General features: G+C 44.5%; 1 protein-coding gene across 3 annotated transcripts in view; it reads left to right on the forward strand.

Annotated features, from left to right (window-relative positions):
- Window positions 1-6,625: 6,625 nt before the first annotated feature.
- Window positions 6,626-24,317, forward strand: part of LOC148656742 (uncharacterized) — a 29,454-nt gene continuing 11,762 nt past the window's right edge. The window contains exons 1-2 of one of the 3 annotated variants that reach the window (XM_088642563.1): window positions 6,626-6,811; window positions 18,796-19,089. In XM_088642563.1, the coding sequence (XP_088498689.1) occupies window positions 6,772-6,811; window positions 18,796-19,089 (334 nt within the window). In that variant the 5' untranslated portion in view covers window positions 6,626-6,771. The remainder of the gene's footprint in view (window positions 6,812-18,795; window positions 19,090-24,317) is intronic. The other 2 variants (XM_088642562.1, XM_088642564.1) reach the window with 2 other exon arrangements.

The raw sequence follows: 24,317 nt of genomic DNA on the forward strand, positions 1-24,317 counted from the left end.
GAAGACTGTGAAAACAGTTTGTCTATTGTATATTAAGTATCCATTATGTGTTACCAAATTGTTGAAAGTGAATGAGCCTCCTTCTTTGGCATTTTCTGCATTCTGAACAGCTGGTTCAGTCCTCAAATCAATGAGCTAAAAGGGAAGCACTCTGATGTGGCCAACCCCCAAAAAATGAAAGAGACTTTAAAAAAACATCTTAACAGCACTTCCCGTGCAAGTGTCTGTACGTTCGAAGGAAAACCTGCTATAAAATAACAGCTACAGAAGTGCTGCCACACAGACCACAGAGAACCACAGAGATGTTCCGAGTTCACCTTTAATATCAAACCTGAGATGTTCAGTCTTATTCCCATCAGCTGTTCCCACCACCTCAGGAGACTGTCTCCAGAATCGACTTGGCAGTGTTTTTCCCAGTGTGAATGTAAGGAAAATGTTGTCTGTCCCCCAGTAACACAAAATGCTATACACCCCTTAAGTTTACATGCCACCTTGTTGAAGTTAGTCAGCGTATTTTAGTGTTCTTTTCTTCAGTCCAGATTTTGTCTGCATTTATTTTCTTTCACCCAGGAGAGTTCAGCTTTAGTGTCAAAGACTCAATTAAAATATGCATTTTGAAAAATGTGTGACCATTATTTGGAATTCAGCAAAATGGGACATGATTGGAAGAGTCACAGACAACCTGATGAATACTGTTATCCCAGATGGTGGCCTGATCTACATTTAGCATGTAGATCAAAAATACTTTCTACAGTAAGTCATCGTATGAGTGATCTCATACTGAATTCATACTCCACAGGCTTTTTCAAGAACTGAAACCCAAATTCAAGTTTACGCTTAAAGACATCAGAGAAAACCTAAACAGCACTTGCCACTCAATAAAAGATTGGCCAACTAACCCCAGATGTCTCAGCTCCAAAACCATGGCCAAGGGGAAGAATGGCCACCAGGCAGCCCATCTCTTTCCACCATGGCTCCACATGGGCTGAAGCACATGTTCCGTTTGCCACTTAGCTCCCCAGATGGTTAGTATCTTCCTAGCAGGCGTACCATGAACATTGAACATGTTGTCGTTAATGCATAAACTGAAGTGGCAGCTCCAGCCGTTTACACATTTTGTAAGCTTCCAAACCTGCTTCTGATAGATGCCTCACAGGTTGCTGCAACAACCTCCCCTTCACAGCAGGTCTTCGATCATATCTCCCAGATGATAGCTGCCCAGTTCCCTTTTCACCTTATATACTGCATAGTGTGCAGGGAACATGTCAGAGTAGTGAGGATCAGAGATCTCTCAAACCCCAGTGCTCACAGTTTTACCTCTCCTGGCCCAGATTTCACTGACATTTCTGTCTGATTCCTCTCACAGAGATTCCACAACCCGATTTCACACCTCTACCTCAGATCTCCATTCCTTTGGACAACCCGATTTCACACCTCTACCTCAGATCTCCATTCCTTTCTCACCTGCCCTGTTCTCATGTGCTTTATATCCCTGCTGCCCTCCTTTCCCTCCCTGACAGATCAATATCCCTGCTGCCCTCCCCTCTCCTCACAGATTAATATCCCTGCTACTCTCCTCTCACTCCTCACAGATTCATATCCCTGCTACTCTCCTCTCTCCTTTAGAGAGTTATATCCCTGTTACCCTCCTTCTTTATATTCCTTCTCCCCTCCAATCTCTCCCTCAGAGACCTATATAACTCCTAACCTCCTCTCTCTCCTCACATATTTATATCCCTGATACCCTCCTCTCCTGCCCTCTCAGATTTAAATCCCTGCTACTCTCTTCTCTCCTCAGATTTATATCCTTTCTACCCTCCTCTATCTTCCTCACAGATTTATATCTCTGCTTCACTCCTTTCTCTCCTCACTGATATATATCCCTGCTACCCTCCTCTCTCTCCCTCAGATATTTGTATTCGTGCTACCCTCCTCTCTCTCCTTCACAGATGTACAACCAAACTCCTCTCCTCTCACTCCCTCTCCTTGAATCTTCCTCCTTCCTCCTGTCTCTCCCTCGCAGATGTATATCCCTGCTAACGTTCTCTCTCTCCCTCATAGATTTACACGCCTCTACCGTCTTCTCTCCCTCACACCCGAAGAGCTGAGATTCTACTTTTCTTCGTGGAATTCAGCTATTCCATTGCATTTGACATTCCACTTGAAACTTTACCTTGCTGGTGTTGAAAATCATTGCTTGCCACATTGCTTCATTGTGTGCTGGATGTTAAAACTAAATACAGTTTTGGATTTCTGGAGAGATGCTAATACTGTTGTTACTGTCCTATTATTGGACAAATGTAGACTTTGTGTACACTGTCAGCTCATCTCTCTTATTGACTCAGACACTAAGATTCATAGCAAAATGTGAATAACTTTGCCGATGCTCAATACAGTCACACTGGAGGATCAGAAGTGGGGTAAGAGAATAAAGTTTAAGGATTAGAAGCTGCTTTGATGCTATATATCCCGGCAGAGGTGCGAGGGAGAGAAGAGAGGAAGGGACATGTCACGATTGTAGTCCCTCCTCCTTAAGGGCGCTCCGGCTCTTTTCACTTTGGACTTAATTTTGTGCACCTGCCCCTTGTTCCAGCCTCCTTCCCGCCCCCCTTAAAAGCCAGACAGTCAGTTCCAGGCTCTGCATCTGATTCCCATATCATGCGAGCCCAGGTCCTGATGCGTCTGGCTCCGTCATGTTTTTAAGTCTCAGTTCCTGTTCCCCCTGCCGGTTCCGACCCGGTTCCTGGTTTTAATCTCTTGTTGGATGGATCACCCGGCTTTGGATTTTGCCCGTTTTGTGGACTCCCCGTCTGGATTACCTTTGGATTGTTTGCCTCGACCCCACCTCCAATGTGCACCAGCGCACTTTGGACACACCCCCCCTGTTTTCATCCCCGTGTTCCTGCAGGACTTTTCCCCAGTGTTTCCTCACTACTTCAGATTGTGTCCTCCGCATAGGGTCCGGAAAGAACTGTTCCGTTACAGGACAGAGGACTGCCAGAGGAGCAGTTCAGGAAGGATGAGGCAGAAGTGGTACAGAAGGTTTTTAGAGAGGAGATTTTGCAGGAAGGAGTCTGGTGATACTTGTTATGAACGAAAACGTTTCACTTGGAGTTTTAAATAACTGCACCGTGACAATACAGAGGCAACCATGAGCTCCAGAAGCATGTCTTTGGGGAGGTGTAAGGGAAACAGAGAAAACTCCTCACAAACCTGGACTGAATGTGCCGACTCCTTCTGCCAGGAGTCCGAGTCTGAAATTGAGACAACAGCAGCTGTGCAGTAGCTGTGATACCTCAGCACTCTTTCCCAGGTGAAGCTAACAAACACATTCGTCAAAAACCCATAGTTTTCTAAATGAGGATTGCTTATTAATGTTAGAGAACCTAGACAGCTCTATAAAAGAAAGCTAAATACCGTTTGCTATTTTATGACTTCATTTTACAGCTACAGTACATGTACAGTATTATTTCTCTTTCCCTTTGTTAGGGTATCGCTACAGTAATAATAATCTGTGGTTGGACAATAGTGGTTGCAGCTCAATTGTCTAATTCCTCTCAGCCTTTCAAATTGAAGTCTTCTTGGGTTTTTTTATATACGCGTAAGTGACTTAAATGTTGTTGTTAAATGTATGTTCCATGCTATATTTGTCAATCACTGTACTAGACACAGATATGGATGTTTAACTGTTTTACATGTGACTCTACCGAGACAGCATGGAAAAGCGCACCAGGCTATTCACGCAGCTGTGTTTTACTCTCATGTGTGTGGGCTCACTGGCTCTGCTTTGCCTGGAACGCTGGGTGGATCCAATGTATAATTTGCGCGTGAATCTGCCTTGCGCCGTTTGCGTCACACTCTGTGTTGGTGCAATCCGAGCAGCAGGCGGCGCGACTCCGCGCGGCAGCAGCTGTGCCCGCTCGGTGCCGCGCTCTGCCACCGGACTGCCCGGAGGCTCCTGTTCGCTTTCCAGGGTTTCCGACTGCGGGCAAAACTGCTCCACTCCGGCTCCTTCTGTACAAAAGCCGGCGCCTCACATGTTACCCGTTATATCCGGGGCCTCTGTGTTATCAGAATAACCGGCTTTTCCCCAGTTCTGAGATCCTGGAACAGGCGTGTGACACGGAGCTGACCCGGGACGGCTCTCGGGATGAAACTCTGACAGCCGGAGGGAACCCAAACCATCACCCTGAGGGGCAGAGGGCGACCCGAGCCGGGGTCCTCACGCGTATATACGGAATACATTCAGTGTTGGACCCAACGGGCTTTCAGCTTCCCCTGCTGAATTCACTAAACCAAAACGTTCGACCCGGCTAGTAGACACAGCACAGACCCGCGCAGAGTTTCTGATCAGCGGGACGCGCTCAGGCGACCTTTCCACAGAGCGATCAATGAGGACTTTGAGCTCAGTTTTCAGGCAGATAAGTGTGACTGGGAACAGAAAGTAAGGTAATATCTACAGTAGACACCTCCAGACCGCTCCTGGAGAGGAAGCACACTTTCTCCGCTCAAGGAAACACGATCACCGGCACCTCCGAGATACCGAGAATTTGACAAATTCTCCATTTCAAGCATCTTCAATGTGGGGGAAACGGAACAACACGGACATTTTCAGAGGAAGCGCTAGAACGGTGGAAAGAAAAAGTTTCAGGGAGCGCAAAGCTCGTGTGGCGGCGTGTCTTGTCGGGAGACGAGCTGTGTTTGTGACCTGTAAAAGTCCCTCCGAGTCTGTGAGAAGCGAGACTCAGCCTCACAGCGTCCGGCCGCAGCAGGCGGCACCGTGTTACTGGGCTGCTGTACTGACGATCAGGGGTCCGACTGTTGGACTACAGTACACCTCTCATACAGGTGATACTGACAAACACGGTCTGACTGTTGGACTACAGTACACCTCTCATACAGGTGATGCTGACAAACACGGGTCCGACTGTTGGACTACAGTACACCTTGAACTTGAACTTGAACTTGAACTTTATTGCCATATGTAACCGGTACTGGTACAATGGAATTCTTACTTACAGAAAGTCTCTCGATTGTAAAACAAGTGTAAAAAACAAATCAAAGTGCAAACAGTGCATCAAGACAATGTACAAACAAACAATAGACAATGTACAAGTAAACATGTAGACAGTTTGAATGTAAACAATACAGACGTGTAAACAATGACTGGAGACGTACAATAAATAAATTACAATGAGGTAGATGGTGATGGAGTAGGTGTGGTCCGAGGGGGATGGCTAAATGTGTTCGCCAGTCTCACTGCTTGTGGATAGAAGCTATTGAAGAATCTAGTGGTCAGTGTCCGTATGCTCTTATATCTCTTGCCTGAGGGCAGTGGGGTGAAGAGCTAATGCCTGGGGTGGTGACTGTCACCTCTCATACAGGTGATACTGACAAACACAGATCTGAGTGTTGGACTACAGTACACCTCTCATACAGGTGACACTGACAAACACGGGTCTGACTGTTGGACTACAGTACACCACTCATACAGGTGATACTGACAAACACGGGTCCGACTGTTGGACTACAGTACACCTCTCATACAGGTGATACTGACAAACACGGGTCCGACTGTTGGACTACAGTACACCTCTCATACAGGTGATACTGACAAACAAGGATCTGACTGTTGGACTACAGTACACCTCTCATACAGGTGTAACTGACAAACACGGGTCCGACTGTTGGACTACAGTACACCTTTCATACAGGTGATACTGACAAACATGGGTCCAAATGTTGGACTACAGTACACCTCTCATACAGGTGATACTGACAAACACGGGTCCAAATGTTGGACTACAGTACACCTCTCATACAGGTGATACTGACAAACACGGGTCCAAATGTTGGACTACAGTACACCTCTCATACAGGTGATACTGATAAACACAGTTCTGACTATTGGGTCACAGGACACCTGTAATACAGGTGATACTGACAAACACAGGTCTGACCTGTATTATTGCAGAATGGCTTTATTATTAATTATTGGAGTATCACAGGGGTCAGTACTGGGGCCACTGCTCTTCTTACTTATATCAATGATCTACAATACAGAAAAGTTTGCAAACTACTGATATTGATATTGATATCCTGGCTTCTTTCAAGAAACAGCTGGATGAAATCCTGGGATCAATTAATTAATAACAACCCAACCTGCTAGAGAGGCTGATTGGCTGCCTTTCATTTGTGACCTGTTTAATGTTCTTAAACTGAGGCCAGGGGGTATTTCCAGAGAGAGTGGGAACTAATGTTCTTAGATAAGCAGGTGCACCTTTCCTTTTCACTTCTTGGCTATTAGTTTTGTGAAAATATTTTGTAAATTGTAACTAGATGAACAAAAGGGGAAAACGTTAAAAGGGAGAAGGTGCTGGAGGAATTGTAAATGTTATTTAATCAATATGTTTATTTGTACATTAAATACATTTATAGTAAATGCCTTGAGAAAGAAACACAAGAGTAGACATGTCCACTCCCGAGTGCCGAGTTCCTGCGGTTCAATCGCTTCAATTCAATTATTGAGCTCCGAGCTGAAATGAAAACCAGAAAAGGAGCAAGTTCGCAGGTGGACCGGAGTGACCTGCCCGGCGCTTCAAGGTTTGCTGGTTTACAGAGCTGCAGTGTCGCCGGCGTGGGAGTGGTTAACGCTTAACCAGGCTGCCTGTGGGGGTGGGGACGAGCGATTATGATCTCCGCACCCCAGAGCAGGGCACAGAGCTGAGCTTGAGGGTGTGGTGGGCTGCAATTTCGCGAGCGTTTTGAGCCATGTCGTCGATTGCTGTCGTGCTGTTGATCTGGACTTCAGGTGAGCTGTGAGCCTGCTGCCCATTTATTTACCGATTTATTACCGAGCCCCGCAGTACGATGCGCTCTGTGTACGAGCTGGGGTTTGGCAAGTGGCATATTTCAACTGTGAATAGTTAAAAATAGCGCGCACATTCATATCCCACATCCTGCAACATTTTTTATATTCCCAGTCTGAAAATTCAGTCAATTTCGACTTCAGTCCTGTCATACTTAGGAAAAACTATGTCATAATTGTATATTTATTAAAGAAATACCCGCTGACTGGAATGCTAACTTTCTAAGCTTTTATTGTGTTACTCGATGGCATCTCCGATCTTGTACTTTTTTCGACAATATTTCTAGAATTAATGTATGGACTGAAGTGTTAACACGTCAGAAAATGTAATAATACACTTTATTAGGATTTTTTATGATAACTATTGTTATTTCTAAACACAAATATCTGTATGAACTCTGCAAATTAAGGCTTACATCTACTGTACTTTAGAAATTTTGTTTGCTATAGGTACCAGGTTGGAGAGACCGTAGATATCTGTATTCACGCACATAAACATAAGTACAAATAAGAATTCACTAAAAACAACGGCACAATACAAAAATCAGAAACCGGCTCTAGTGTAATAAAGTGGTTTTGTTTTGGAAGTGATACTGGTCTCCTTGTGTGTCAGGGTGTGGTGACCATGAAGGTTGGGTGAATATTTCACTCTCATTGCGCAGGGGTAAGAGCAGCACTGAGCAGTGCAGGGGGCCTTGGGTTCAGTTCCTGGGCTGCTGTCCGTGTGGAACTGGTATGTTCTCCTCTGGGTGGGTGTGTGTCCCGCAGTTCTGGCCAGGCTGGGGTAGACTCCGGCACCCCCGTCACCCTGTCCTGGGTAAAACAGTGAGACGATGGGGGACCTGCAGAAGAAGGGGGAGATCCGAGGGGCTGTCTCTGACTTCCTGTTGTTTTTCTTCTTCCCACTCGGATCATCAGTTAGCCCCATTCTGTTCTTAATTAGACACACACAGGATGTTACTTCAGGTCGCTAAGTCCGAACGTTCATTTCATTAAAAGACTCAACGTCTTACAATACACTCCAGAGCTAAGTCACAGATCATAATTAAGTTAATTAAGGGTTAATTACGGGTTAATTGGGTTAATTAAGTGCTATGTCTAATTAACTGAGGGCTCAGGCAGGAGAAAAAATTGAACGCCCAAGACTTAACATAGATGGCTTAATTAACTGTGGTCATCCTGAAACACCTCCATTCCCTGCAATGAAGAAGACCTTCTTTTGATGAGTAGATAATTAGTCACTGGACTGAGTTCTGTCGCCAGAGCTGAGCTGAAAGATGTCCGCTGTCAGAGCCGGAGCAGGCAAGGCGATCTGTGTGTGTCCAAATGTATGAGAAAAATAAGGTCCACACATCAGCAAACCCTTTCCATTTTTTTTATTCATGATTACAACTGTCGTTTAGGTCTTAGAATTATCGTGACTCTTACGCAAGCTTTATTAAAAAAATGATTTTTTCTAAAACCCTTTACACATCACGTCTTTGACTTGACAGTCACCCTTCCTGAGCTCTTGTGCAGATCATTACCACTGTAGCGAAACACCAGCAAAAGGGAAACAGGAATAATACAAGAAGCTGATCGTTAATAGAGGGCTTTACACATTTCCTCTTTCTTCTCAGCACCCTCTTACTTCGTGCGCATTTCTAGATTACATTCACTGTTTTTTTTTCTCGCACAGCCAGCTTTCTGTGGAACACATAATAATAATAATAATAATAATAATAATAATAATACACTTTATTTGATGCACTAGAGCCGAGGATATATTAGCCATCTCCAGCGCGCGACGATGGTTGTTCTCGTGTCTCCGTGTTTTGCGCTATAGTGCAACAGCAGGCCAGGCACGCGACATCCTCACAGACGTGCAGCACTTTAGCGCACGAGCAGAGTTGTCAGTGTTGACTGTCACCCGCCGTTTGCGTCAGAGCGGCTCAATGCGCCAGAGCAGAGGGACACTTTCGGCAGAGGCAAGTGGAAGTACAGTTTTTATCGCGCCGAAGGGAAGGACGGACCATGCACCTGACTCTCGCAGCTGCCCACAGCTGAGCGCCGGTTTGGCGATTTCGCTTTCGACGTTTGACTTCAGATGAGACTTCATCCTTCCATTTGAAGACCTTGTGTAGAAGCTGAAGAAATTGTGCATTTTAACAGAAATTTAAATTAAAGACGCGTGTTTATAATTCTAATGTATATAGATTAAAGAAAGCTATTTAGTGACTGATTTCGTCTTGGAGTCGAGAGCCTTCAGACTTTCCAAACCTGTTGTTCACATCGCGCACTTTTCGCGTAGATTCGTGCGGTTCGGACTGAATATACAATACTTCGCAGATTCTTGTGAAGGAGCAAACCGTATGTGTTTAATTTGGGGCGCCTTTAAATGATCTGGCGCAAGCAGCAGGCGGCAGGTAACAGTGGCGTCCACTGTCAGCTTGCGCAGCTTTGCGTGCCTGGCCTGGTGTCTCACTATAGCACAAAGCGGACACACAATCACATTGTCTGCCCAGTTTATCGTGTTTCACGTCCACCGCTGTTGTCTTCGGCTCTCCGCCGTGATCCTAGCGCTGTCAAGATGTTCCTCCCACATTGTTACAAGAAATGGTTATAGCAACTGATGAGTAAACCATACTGGGATAGAGAATCACCATGTACTGTATAACAGCTCAGTATAGCTGAAATCATGCTCACCTTACAATGACCTGGGCCATATTGCTGAAAGTTTTAACAAAGTTTCCAAAAGATGCCTTTTGTCTTCAACATTGTCTTTAATTTTTCCCACTTTTGGCTTAAATGTAGGATCTTAAAATAAGCACATCATTGACCATAAATGGACACAGAACATATTATTCAGCATATTTATTCAAAACTTTATAACACATTTGAATTCATAACAGGGTCATAATGGGAAACACAGGTATTCATAAAGAAAACAGAAGTGAAGAAACTAGAAACCACAGAATAATTTTACAATTTCCTCTCTTGTGGGAAAGAATACAAGAACACAATACATTTGAGGTGCATTAGTACCTGGAGATCAAAGTTGAAGGTGTAGAGTGTGGACAGGGTCACTCAGTGTTCAGGACTCTGAGTGTGGAGCTGTGGTGTTGAGTGTTCAGGGTGTAGAGTGTAGACAGGGTCACTCAGTGTGCAGGGTTGTGAGTGTGGAGCTCAGTGGTGTTGAGTGTTCAGGGTGTAGTGTGTAGACAGGGTCACTCAGTGTGCAGGGCTGTGAGTGTGCAGTTCAGTGGTGTTGAGTGTTCAGGATGTAGAGTGTAGACAGGGTCACTCAGTGTGCAGAGTTGTGAGTGTGGAGCTCAGTGGTGTTGAGTGTAGACAGGGTCACTAAGTGTCCAGGGCTGTGAGTGTGAAGCTCAGTGGTGTTGAGTGTTCAGGATGTAGAGTGTAGACAGGGTCACTCAGTGTGCAGAGTTGTGAGTGTGGAGCTCAGTGGTGTTGAGTGTAGACAGGGTCACTAAGTGTGCAGGGCTGTGAGTGTGAAGCTCAGTGGTGTTGAGTGTTCAGGGTGTAGAGTGTAGACAGGGTCACTGAGTGTGGAGCTCGGTGGTGTTGAGTGTTCAGGGTGTAGAGTGTAGACTCAGTGTGCAGGGTTGTCTCTCTTTCTCTCTTTTATCTTCTTGTCTCAGTCCTGCAATAAAAACAGACACTGTACTACATCAGTTTGCAGTATAAAGCAAGAGACATACTTAGTTTTGGTGAATCATTGAAGTACAGGAAATTGAGGAAATATTTTTGTCATTGAAATCAAGAAATGGAGCCTGAGAGAGGGACAATCAGAGTTTAAGGCCTTAAAGAAACATTGTAGTTGTGTCTGTTAAACTGACAGCCTAATGTAGCTCCAGTGTATGATATTATTGCCTTATTAAATGAACAGAAGGGGTTAGAGACCACATTACCTCCTCCCTGTGCAGCGGGTCAGAAGCACGGCTGTGAGTCCCAGAATCACCAGCACAGACAGCACCGTCCTCACTATGAACTGCACTGGCCTGGGGCCTGGAGAGAGACATCAATCAGTGCTGGTGATGAAGATAGACAGCTGTTCAGTCCACTTGAACTGGGTCCTACTTACAATATGTTCTAACGTATTTCACTTTCTATCAAGGGCGACTGTACCATGTACATCTCCATCTATTTTCCCATGTGCTCCTTTCTCCAAGTATGCATTGGACACCAAAATGATATTGGTGAATGAAACTGAGAACTGATGAGAAATATAAGCAAAGCTAAGTAGCTCATCCATACAGTATCTCACAGTGCAGTACAGACAATAAAAGTCTCAGTCTCACTCATTTACTGTGTCTCTAGCAGCTGTGTAGTATCTCTCAGTGCAGTACAGACCATAGGAGTCCCTCTCACTCATTTACTGGGTCTCTAGCAGCTGTGCAGTATCTCTCAGTGCAGTACAGACAATAGGAGTCCCTCTCACTCATTTACTGTGTCTGTCCCAGCTGTGCAGTATCTCTCAGTGCAGTACAGACAATAGGAGTCTCTCTCACTCATTTAGTGTCTGTCCCAGCTGTGCAGTATCTCACCAGGGCAGTAGTCCTCAAGCCTGACAGAGGTCATGCTGCTGTCGACAGGGTTAGTGGCTGAGCAGACGAGGGGCTCAGAGAGTCCTGCTGCCTCCAGCTGAAGAGTCAGGTTGGTGGAGAGGGCAGGATTCCTGGTGGAGATCAGTGACCTTCCCTCTGTGAGCCAAGACAGGGTGACCCCTCTCCCGTTCTCCACTGAGCACAGCAGGGAGCAGGATGTGGTCGACGGAGAGGCTGAGTTAGAGGCCTGGACTCGTGGCTGGGACACAGGACCTGTACAGGAGAGGAGACAGAAAATCATTTGTTGGACAATTTATTGAGAACTATTTATTGAAGAACAGGAGAACAGTTAGCTAAACACGCTTTGTATACATGATACAGAAAGGGTTAACAAAAGACAGTAATAAATGTTTTCAATAAGAAGCAATTTCCGTCACTAGTTTCTTTTATTCTGTTTGCTATTTCATTTGATTTTCAAAAAAGATAAAAAAGATAAGAGTCTTATAACTGGACTGGAATTTCGAAAAATTGACCTGAGAAAACCAAAATGAATTACGTATTGATAGTGAATCTGATTATCAGATCATGAAAAACCAGATTTGTGCGATGAATCTATCACCCCACTGTGTGGAGCCTGGGAAACTCTGAGAAAGAACAGCCTACTTATGAAAAAGACTGAGCTGTTCACACATTATTTACTGTACATCTGCAAGACATTTCTTTGTGGAAGAAATGAAAGATATAACCACAGTAATGAAGAGACACAGTATAAGTGTCTGGTCTATCAAGTTTTTCAGAAGACTTTGGATAAAGTTCTTCATAAGCGATTCTCAAATTACAGCAGGCAGTCAGGGAAACATGCGTGTCTGAATTGAGAATTGGTTATTACAGTAAATAGAAAGTTGCTGGTGACTGTAGCGTCCTGGGCGGTGAGCCTGCAGTCACACAGGTATTTTATAGAAGGAACCGAGTCTCTTTAGTCTGAAGGGAGTGTCCCACACTGACAGGCTGAAGGAACCGAGTCTCTTTAGTCTGAAGGGAGTGTCCCACACTGACAGACTGAAGGAACTGAGTCTCTTTAGTCTGAAGGGAGTGTCCCACACTGACAGACTGAAGGAACTGAGTCTCTTTAGTCTGAAGGGAGTGTCCCACACTGACAGACTGAAGGAACTCAATCTCTTTATTCTTCAACAGAGAAAACGTTCCTGATGCAAGCAGTGAAAATCCTCAAAGGAACTGATGACACCAACCCAATCGGTTATGCCCCCAACAGCTGGGTGGTCAGTAGTAGTTAACTTCATGTACTGTAGCTCACTTACTGTACACTGTCAATTTCACTTCAGTTTTTGTGCCCTTGTTTTCACTCTTGTTTTCGATAGCATAAACTCCACTGTGATTGGACTTCATGTCTGGGATGTAAAAGAGTCCAGTCTTGTTGTCCCAGTGCAGTCTGTCACTGAACTCTGGCTGATTGACTATCAGCTTCCCATCGACCACCCTTGCAATGTTGTGACCATCTTTGTCCAGGAATCCTTCTCTCAGCACTGGATCAGTGAAATAGAGGGTTTCCCCTTCTGCTCTAATATACTGCTTCAGATGAGACTGGGAGACAGAGCCCGGAGTTCCTGAAACACATAAAGAAGAGATGTAGAGAGAGAAAGGGAGAAGGAGAAGGAAAAAGAATTCAGGAAATTTCAATATTTAAAACCAGAGAACACCTCCACTGAGGGGGAGGGGGTGGGTCGGGTCACAGTGACTATGAGTCCATATCCCAGATGGCCCGCTGTTACTGTGTGCTTACATGAGGAACTTCATTCAATTTGCTCCAGTAGCTCCCCTGCATGTAATGTATGAATGAAGAGGCTGGTATCGAGACTCTCACACTCGAACATCTTCACACGGATCACTGAAGTTGGAATTAGCATCCGCTGACTAGAAATGTGATCATCTTACTCCCATTTAAATATAGAAGCAGAATTGAAAACAATGATTAGTCCCAAACCAGAGGACTTCTTGAAGAAGCATCTTGTTCAATGAGCCCCTCAACCTGGATTTGAACCCACATTCTTTTAGCTATAAGGCCCAAATCCTAATTCACAGCACCACGCTGCTGCCTAGCTATCCCTCAATAATAAACAGCAATTAACACATGTATCACAACAGATTAGACTCATAACATTAATAAACATATATCACAACAGGTGACAGAAATACACTTGAACAAGCACAACCATCACAACAGGAGACAGCAAACAGTAAACTGCAGCTATATATCAATGTGATTCTGACTCACTGAGACAGGAACTGGGTCAGTTAAGTCTCTGAGAGTCCCAGTCCTCCAGTCAGGACTGTAAATTAGTGTTAATCTGCCTCACTTGGACAGAAACTGGGTCGGTTCAGTCTGTGTGAACCCCAGTCCTTCAGTCAGGACTGTAGAGCAGTGTTAATCTGCCTCACTTGGACAGAAACTGGGTCGGTTCAGTCTGTGTGAACCCCAGTCCTTCAGTCAAGACTGAAGATCAGTGTTAATCTGACTCACTTGGACAGTAACTGGGTCAGTTTCAGTCTCTGAGAGCCCAAGTCCTTCATGTCCTAAAAAAGATATCTTCAAACAATAACATTTTCTTCTTATTATTGTATTTTTCAGCATCCACAGCAATAAAACTTTTTCACGCATGATGACAAATATACAATAGAATCACTGGAGCAATAGAGCCTTTAATAAAAATGTATCTGTATTAACAAAAAGGAAGTCATTCTAACCATGTGGTCAAGTGATCCGTGAGGCCCCAGTACTCCTGCTGTGCTGGTGCTCCACACTCACATCCTGACCACAGCTCTGACACCCTCTCTCACCCGGCGCACTCTTTCTAACAGGAGCAGGCTTGACGCTCACAGCTTTTAGCACAGCTTGCAACCCAGCATGCTCGCTTGTGCAGAGTAGGAGCAAGAGAAACTCCAAAACATCCAGCAATGCTCCATCACCATGATCCCTGTCCTCCTCCTCACCCCCCCGTCCCGACCGCGCTGTGTGTCCGCAGAGCACTGAGAGTCCAGCTCCTCCAGGACTCCGGCTCCTCTCCGACAGGGACCTGCAGCCTCGTGCCGGAGGCCAGCCTGAGGCCCTGCTCCCATGTGCTGTCAGTGTGTTAAGGGTGGGTGCGGTAGAGGAGCTCACTTACCCAGCAGGCTCAGGGTCAGGAGCAGGAGACAGAGGCAGCCCATCTCTCCTCAGTGCGCAGAGCAGATCTCTCAGCTCGTCTCAGACACATCAGTATATGTAGACCCACCATCACACCCCACCCCCACCCAGACCACACTACCCTCCACACAGTGTGCAGATTCGCACACAGCAGGACCGCTTTCCCAGAGCTTCGCTGAGTGCAGAGCGCAGAGACGTACAGGGACGCTGGCCCTCTCAATGCAAACACATTTCAGCTATTTCTTATGCTACTGAAACGTTGTATGGTATAAGCATGTGCTGGGCCGAATGCTGCTTAGAATTACAAGTGCCACTAAACTAAGTGCATTGTTTTGTCTGGTTTTTAATGCAAAAGACAAGACATATAGAAAGTGTGTTTTCAAACCTTTGATTTTTGACCGTTCTTGAGTGCAATGCACGATGCTATATAGCCAGGGCAGGAGAAATAGATTTGTCTGCTCGTTGACAAAACCCTCCCTGAACTAGTGTCTCAGGATTGTCAAACTGCTCATGACTTCCACTGTGACTGTGCAGTTCTTCACACTCAGAAGTCCAGTCTGTCCAAAAAAACGATGTCATCCAGTCACATCCCAGGAGACTGTGAAGGCCTTGGCCTATTTAAGTACTGCAACAAGAAAGAACACAAGACCAAAAAAAAAGAAAGAGACACTAGCCAAAATGGGACTGGTCTGAAATTCAGTATTCAAAGGTACAGCTCATCTTCACTGTCTATATCATCCCATATAGCTCCTATGTAATATGGTCCCATATAATCCATGATTATACATAATCGTTCAAAACACCTTGTTACAGCAACGCTGTCTTGATAAATTGTCTTTAAGGCACATTTTCTGCATCAGATAGTGTTATTAAAATGCAAGCATCGTTCAATACCATATTTGCATTTTAACAAGTATACGCATTTGTGCAACAAAAGCACATGCAATTTGCATTACTTCAATGTTATCCCAATAGAAGGCTAAGACCTCTAGGTTTTGAGTTAGAAGAGACTTGACTAAATGTTTAGTATCATGTTGTATTCTGCCTTATGAAGTTTTCTGAAAACATCAAACCACAAATTGTCTGCATCATCTAGTTTGCCGATGACACCACAGCAATCGGTCTCATCAGCAACAATGATGAAACCGCTTACAGGAGTGAGGTAGCAGAGCTGGTGGACTGGTGTCACAACAACAGCCTCACACTTAACATCGGCAAAACAAAAGAGAATATATTGGACTTCAGACTCCCATCATCATTCACAGGGCTCCAGTCGAAACTGTCAGCACCTTCAGGTTCCTCGGCCTCCAGATCAGTGAGAGGCTGAGCTGGTCAGAGACCACTGCTGCCTTCCTCACTGAAGCCCACCACCGCCTTCACTTCCTGAGAGGGTTAAGGAAGTGGGGGATGAGCAAGACGCTCACCAATTCTTACCGCAATACGATTGAGAGTGTCCAGACTGGTGGTATTACAGTAAAAAAAGCCATACAGATTGTTGTGAGGTCCGTGCAGAAGATCACTAGGACCGAGCTACCCTCCATCGACCGGATATATCTCGACAGCTGCCACAACCGGGCTCGAGCTGTACTTCGGGACCCAATTCACCCAGGCCACGATCTGTTTTCACCCCTGGGTTCTGGTAGGAGGTATCGCAGTGACCAATAGATTCAAAAACAGTTTCTTCCCCCAAGTGGTTGATATCATAAACACCTGCACTTTAAGGTACTGCACTCTTTGCACTATGTCCTGTCTTGGCTGTAATATAACGTCTATTGTCAGAATTTATTGTCCATGTCTGCTTGTCATTTGTGGCTATTTTGTTTTCTCTAATGTTACTGGGTACAGCTGAACGAGTCAGCATTCCAATACACTTGTTGTATATGGCAAATAAAGAAATCTTGAATCTTGAATCTCCTTACGTGACTGGGAGCAAACAATGGCAAAGATCAGGCATAACTTATTAAATAGGCTCCTGATATTGTTATATCAGTCATGCCCATCTTAGCTCTTGGTTTCCATCTGAAAAAACACTTTGTGAGGGAGAAGCCTGTGTCCAACAGCTTTTAAACAAGGCAGAGTGCCTTCATCTTCTGTTATAGGTAGGGAGGTGATCTAGGTCACCTCCTATGCATAAAGCACTTTGGGATTATTTGGGATGGAAGGTGGTGTATACTGGGCCTATAGAAAGTCTGCACACCCCTTCAGAAAATAAAACATTTCGTGGTCTAACAGCCTGAAACCAAAATGCGTTAAGTCAGAATTTATTTTACCTTAATTTACACATTGAAACCCACAACCTCTTAGTGAAAAACAAATGCTCACACATTCTGAAAAATAATTACAAACGAAAAACCTGGAAAAGTTGGTTGGGTAAATGTACACTGTAGGCAGTGTAAACGCACTCTAACACTTCATTAATGAGATCAGAAAAACCCCTTGTGCTCATCCACGAGCTTGGAGAATCTCAGAATGTCATTACTCAGCTTTGACAACATCTCCTTCAACATCATCTGCTTGATGTGATTCACCTCAAGTCGTGGGGTGTGAATACACTTCTCCGCTTTGTCAACTCTGCAGATGCTAGTATTTGATGTGTGTAGCACACCGTTTCGCTAGGGCCCTCCTTGGCAGTAGATCACATAGAAACTCTCAGAGAGTTGAAGCAATAAGACATTTTGCTGACTTTCTTATCGTCTTTCGCTGATGGGCTCCAGGAGACCTATCAAATGAGGCGCAAGTGATTCTTCGTGTCATTTGAAAAGTCGTGCGAGGTTGATCAAATGTTCTTGATAGGAGCACGCTGTGTAAGTCAGAGAAGGATCGCTGTGTTCTCTTTTGTCACTGGCTCACCTCGTCCTGCACAGAACTGCTGATCGACAGAAGGCACCAGATCACCAATGACTACCCCCTTTAAATTCACACCGGAACAATGTGCCCGAAGGACTTCTGAGACTATTTACTTAAAATGGTCAAACAGCCCAAACAGACAAGCAGATCAATTAGTCAATGGCCATCTAATTGATAATCTGTCCTCAGGGCCTGCTGGTATCTGACCAGCACTACTAAAGAAAACAAGACACGTTATTCAGAAACCATGGAGAGAGCTCTTCCAGCAGTCTCTCAGTGCAGGGCTCCTATCCAGGGGCTGGAGATGTGCTCATATAGTGCCCATCACTAATAAAAGGTCTGCTGACGAACCGGAATGAAGTAATTACACAGCTGTAAGTCTGTCTTCTGGTACATGTAAAGTTACATGTATTAGAGTCAGTTTAGAGTATCACATGCAGTATATGGAGATAATATCCTAGGAAACAGAATGGATTTAGAGAAGGGAGGTCTTGCCTGACCAACGTGTGTGAATTATTTGAAGATTTAACCAAATTACAGCAGGCAGTCAGGGAAACATGCGTGTCTGAATTGAGAATTGGTTATTACAGTAAATAGAAAGTTGCTGGAGGCTGTAGCATCCTGGGTGGTGAGCCTGCAGTCACACAGGTATTATATAGAAGGAACTGAGTCCTTTTTTAATCTGAAGGGAGTGTCCCATGCTGACAGGCTGAAGGAACAGAATCTCTTTAGTCTGAGGGGAGTGTCCCACACAGACAGGCTGAAGGAACTGAGTCTCTTTAGCCTGAAGGGAGTGTCCCACACTGACAGACTGAAGGAACTGAATCTGTTTAGACCTGAGCAAAGAGGACTACAAGAGGACTTTACACAAGTATTAAAAATCCTTATAGACCCTGAGAGTTAACCCAATGAAAACATGAAGCAAAGAGCGAAAAAGAAAATTGCATTTAAAACCGTGTACAGGAGGCACTTTACATAGAGAGTGGTAGGAGTGTGGAACAAACTGCCCAACCATGTAGAATATCGATACCCTGATTTCTTTCAAGAAACAGCTGAATGAGTTCCTAGATCAATTAACTAAAGTCCGCCAAATGGGCAAGACGGGCGGAATGGCTCCTCTTGTTTGTAACTTTTCTTACATACATCACTGAGATTGCTCCAGTACAATACCCAGCCGTATAAATGGGTTTAAAATATTCTGCAATCGATTAAAGTCTTATGTCTCAAATACAATGGTTCAATTTGCATCTTCGGTAAGAGACTCCAATAACTCAGGTTGCAAAAAGTTCCCAAAACTGTAACCAGTTCGTCAATTTCACGTTCGTTTACAGGGCTGTGCCTGGGGACTGTGAGGTCTGAAGCACACAAGATCAATTGTCTTGAGGGGGAGTCCGTCCGGCTCCCAGCTCCAGTCAGTAAGAATGGCCTCTTGAAAACAGACAGCGGTGTGCAGGCCTCAGTGAAGAACGGCCGTCTTGACAAGGTCTACAACAGAAAAATCCACTGGTCCAGCGAGGATGGATGTTTCTATATCATGAACCTCACTATTACAGACACTGGGAACTACAATGTGGAAAACCAAGATGGACAGAGCAAGATCACACATTTTTCTCTTGCAGTTTATAGTAAGTATGCCTAATATCAGTCACTGTCACCTAAAAGTGTGCAATCCACTCTGTCTCTGACTGTGTACAGTTATTGTTATTGTTTCTTTGTGTATAACCACAGCGTCTCTGACTGTGTACAATCAGTGTGTCTCTGTCTGGGTACAGTTAATATCCCTCTGTTACCGACAGTGTTTAATCAGTGTGTCTCTGACTGTGTCATATCAGTGTCTCTGTGTACATTTATTGTCACTGTCTCTGTGTACAGTTATTGTCAGTGTGTCTCTGTGTATAATCAATGTCTCTGACAGTGTGTCTGTGTACAGTTAATGTCACTGTGTCTCTGACAGTGTATGACCAGAGTGTCTCTGACAGTGTACAATCAGCGTCTCTGTGTACAATCAGTGTCTCTGACTGTGTACAGTTAATGTCACTGTGTCTCTGACAGTGCAATCAGTGTCTCTGACTGTGAACAGTTAATGTCACTGTCTCTGACAACATACATTAACGTAGGAGTAGGACAATAGGAGTCTCTCTCACTCATTTAGTGTCTGTCCCAGCTGTGCAGTATTCAATTCAACTCAATTCAAGGTGCTTTATTAGCATGTATCTCACCAGGGCAGTAGTCCTCAAGCCTGACAGAGGTTGTGCTGCTGTCGAAAGGGTTAGTGGCTGAGCAGACGAGGGGCTCAGAGAGTCCTGCTGCCTCCAGCTGAAGAGTCAGGTTGGTGGAGAGGGCAGGATTCCTGGTGGAGATCAGTGACCTTCCCTCTGTGAGCCAAGACAGGGTGACCCCTCTCCCGTTCTCCACTGAGCACAGCAGGGAGCAGGATACGTTCGATGGAGAGGCTGAGTAAGAGGCCTGGACTCGTGGCTGGGACACAGGACCTGTACAGGAGAGGAGACAGAAAATCATTTGTCGGACAATTTATTGAGAACTATTTATTGAAGAACAGGAGAACAGTTAGCTAAACACGCTTTGTATACATGATACAGAAAGGGTTAACAAAAGACAGTAATAAATGTTTTCAATAAGAAGCAATTTCAGTCACTAGTTTCTTTTATTCTGTTTGCTATTTCATTTGATTTTCAAAAAAGATAAAAAAGATAAGAGTCTTATAACTGGACTGGAATTTCGAAAAATTGACCTGAGAAAACCAAAATGAATTACGTATTGATAGTGAATCTGATTATCAGATCATGAAAAACCAGATTTGTGCGATGAATCTATCACCCCACTGTGTGGAGCCTGGGAAACTCTGAGAAAGAACAGCCTACTTATGAAAAAGACTGAGCTGTTCACACATTATTTACTGTACATCTGCAAGACATTTCTTCGTGGAAGAAATGAAAGATATAACCACAGTAATGAAGAGACACAGTATAAGTGTCTGGTCTATCAAGTTTTTCAGAAGACTTTGGATAAAGTTCTTCATAAGCGATTCTCAAATTACAGCAGGCAGTCAGGGAAACATGCGTGTCTGAATTGAGAATTGGTTATTACAGTAAATAGAAAGTTGCTGGTGACTGTAGCGTCCTGGGCACTGAGCCTGCAGTCACACAGGTATTTTATAGAAGGAACTGAATCTCTTTAGTCTGAAGGGAGTGTCCCACACTGACAGGCTGAAGGAACCGATTCTCTTTAGTCTGAAGGGAGTGTCCCACACTGACAGGCTGAAGGAACTGAGTCTCTTTAGTCTGAAGGGAGTGTCCCACACTGACAAACTGAAGGAACCAAGTCTCTTTAGTCTATAGGGAGGGTCCCACACTGACAGACTGAAGAAACTCAATCTCTTTATTCTTCAACAGAGAAAACGTTCCTGATGCAAGTAGAGAAAATCCTCAAAGGAACTGATGACACCAACCCAATCGGTTATGCCCCCAACAGCTGGGTGGTCAGTAGTAGTTAACTTCATGTACTGTAGCTCACTTACTGTACACTGTCAATTTCACTTCAGTTTTTGTGCCCTTGTCTTCACTCTTGTTTTCGATAGCATAAACTCCACTGTGATTGGACTTCATGTCTGGGATGTAGAAGAGTCCAGTCTTGTTGTCCCAGTGCAGTTTGTCACTGAACTCTGGCTGAGTGCGGTAGAGGAGCTCACTTACCCAGCAGGCTCAGGGTCAGGAGCAGGAGACAGAGGCAGCCCATCTCTCCTCAGTGCGCAGAGCAGATCTCTCAGCTCATCTCAGACACATCAGTATATGTAGACCCACCATCACACCCCACCCCCACCCAGACCACACTACCCTCCACACAGTGTGCAGATTCGCACACAGCAGGACCGCTTTCCCAGAGCTTCGCTGAGTGCAGAGCGCAGAGACGTACAGGGACGCTGGCCCTCTCAATGCAAACACATTTCAGCTATTTCTTATGCTACTGAAACGTTGTATGGTATAAGCATGTGCTGGGCCGAATACTGCTTAGAATTACAAGTGCCACTAAACTAAGTGCATTGTTTTGTCTGGTTTTTAATGCAAAAGACAAGACATATAGAAAGTGTGTTTTCAAACTTTTGATTTTTGACCGTTCTTGAGTGCAATGCACGATACTATATAGCCAGGGCAGGAGAAATAGATTTGTCTGTTCGTTGACAAAACCCTCCCTGAACTAGTGTCTCAGGATTGTCAAACTGCTCATGACTTCCACTGTGACTGTGCAGTTCTTCACACTCGGAAGTCCAGTCTGTCCAAAAAAACGATGTCATCCAGTCACATCCCAGGAGACTGTGAAGGCCTTGGGCTATTTAAGTACTGCAACAAGAAAGAACACAAGACCAAAAAAAAAAGAAAGAGACACTAGCCAAAATGGGACTGGTCTGAAATTCAGTATTCAAAGGTACAGCTCATCTTCACTGTCTATATCATCCCATATAGTTCCTATGTAATATGGTCCCATATAATCCATGATTATACATAATCGTTCAAAACACCTTGTTACAGCAACGCTGTCTTGATAAATTGTCTTTAAGGCACATTTTCTGCATCAGAAAGTGTTATTAAAATGCAAGCATCGTTCAATACCATATTTGCATTTTAACAAGTATACGCATTTGTACAACAAAAGCACATGCAATTTGCATTACTTCAATATTATCCCAATAGAAGGCTAAGACCTCTAGGTTTTGAGTTAGAAGAGACTTGACTAAATGTTTAGTATCATGTTGTATTCTGCCTTATGAAGTTTTCTGAAAACATCAAACCACAAATTGTCTGCATCATCTAGTTTGCCGATGACACCACAGCAATCGGTCTCATCAGCAACAATGATGAAACCGCTTACAGGAGTGAGGTAGCAGGGCTGGAGGACTGGTGTCACAACAACAGCCTCACACTTAACATCGGCAAAACAAAAGAGAATATATTGGACTTCAGACTCCCATCATCATTCACAGGGCTCCAGTCGAAACTGTCAGCACCTTCAGGTTCCTCGGCCTCCAGATCAGTGAGAGGCTGAGCTGGCCAGAGACCACTGCTGCCTTCCTCACTGAAGCCCACCAGCGCCTTCACTTCCTGAGAGGGTTAAGGAAGTGGGGGATGAGCAAGACGCTCACCAATTTTTACCGCAATACGATTGAGAGTGTCCGGACTGGTGGTATTACAGTAAAAAAAGCCATACAGATTGTTGTGAGGTCCGTGCAGAAGATCACTAGGACCGAGCTACCCTCCATCGACCGGATATATCTCGACAGCTGCCACAACCGGGCTCGAGCTGTACTTCGGGACCCAATTCACCCAGGCCACTATCTGTTTTCACCCCTGGGTTCTGGTAGGAGGTATCGCAGTGACCAATAGATTCAAAAACAGTTTCTTCCCCCAAGCAGTTGATATCATAAACACCTCAAATTAGCACCTGCACTTTAAGGTACTGCACTCTTTGCACTATGTCCTGTCTTGGCTGTAATATAACGTCTATTGTCAGAATTTATTGTCCATGTCTGCTTGTCATTTGTGGCTATTTTGTTTTCTCTAATGTTACTGGGTACAGCTGAACGAGTCAGCATTCCAATACACTTGTTGTATATGGCAAATAAAGAAATCTTGAATCTCCTTATGTGACTGGGAGCAAACAATGGCAAAGATCAGGCATAACTTATTAAATAGGCTCCTGATATTGTTATATCAGTCATGCCCATCTTAGCTCTTGATTTCCATCTGAAAAAACACTTTGTGAGGGAGAAGCCTGTGTCCAACAGCTTTTAAACAAGGCAGAGTGCCTTCATCTTCTGTTATAGGTAGGGAGGTGATCTAGGTCACCTCCTATGCATAAAGCACTTTGGGATTATTTGGGATGGAAGGTGGTGTATACTGGGCCTATAGAAAGTCTGCACACCCCTTCAGAAAATAAAACATTTCGTGGTCTAACAGCCTGAAACCAAAATGCGTTAAGTCAGAATTTATTTTACCTTAATTTACACATTGAAACCCACAACCTCTTAGTGAAAAACAAATGCTCACACATTCTGAAAAATAATTACAAACGAAAAACCTGGAAAAGTTGGTTGTGTAAATGTACACTGTAGGCAGTGTAAACGCACTCTAACACTTCATTAATGAGATCAGAAAAACCCCTTGTGCTCATCCACGAGCTTGGAGAATCTCAGAATGTCATTACTCAGCTTTGACAACATCTCCTTCAACATCATCTGCTTGATGTGATTCACCTCAAGTCGTGGGGTGTGAATACACTTCTCCGCTTTGTCAACTCTGCAGATGCTAGTATTTGATGTGTGTAGCACACCGTTTCGCTAGGGCCCTCCTTGGCAGTAGATCACATAGAAACTCTCAGAGAGTTGAAGCAATAAGACATTTTGCTGACTTTCTTATCGTCTTTCGCTGATGGGCTCCAGGAGACCTATCAAATGAGGCGCAAGTGATTCTTCGTGTCATTTGAAAAGTCGTGCGAGGTTGATCAAATGTTCTTGATAGGAGCACGCTGTGTAAGTCAGAGAAGGATCGCTGTGTTCTCTTTTGTCACTGGCTCACCTCGTCCTGCACAGAACTGCTGATCGACAGAAGGCACCAGATCACCAATGACTACCCCCTTTAAATTCACACCGGAACAATGTGCCCGAAGGACTTCTGAGACTATTTACTTAAAATGGTCAAACAGCCCAAACAGACAAGCAGATCAATTAGTCAATGGCCATCTAATTGATAATCTGTCCTCAGGGCCTGCTGGTATCTGACCAGCACTACTAAAGAAAACAAGACACGTTATTCAGAAACCATGGAGAGAGCTCTTCCAG

This window comes from Lepisosteus platostomus, chromosome 8, assembly GCF_059453375.1.
Source record: "Lepisosteus platostomus isolate fLepPlt1 chromosome 8, fLepPlt1.hap1, whole genome shotgun sequence".
Lineage (NCBI taxonomy): Eukaryota > Metazoa > Chordata > Actinopteri > Semionotiformes > Lepisosteidae > Lepisosteus > Lepisosteus platostomus.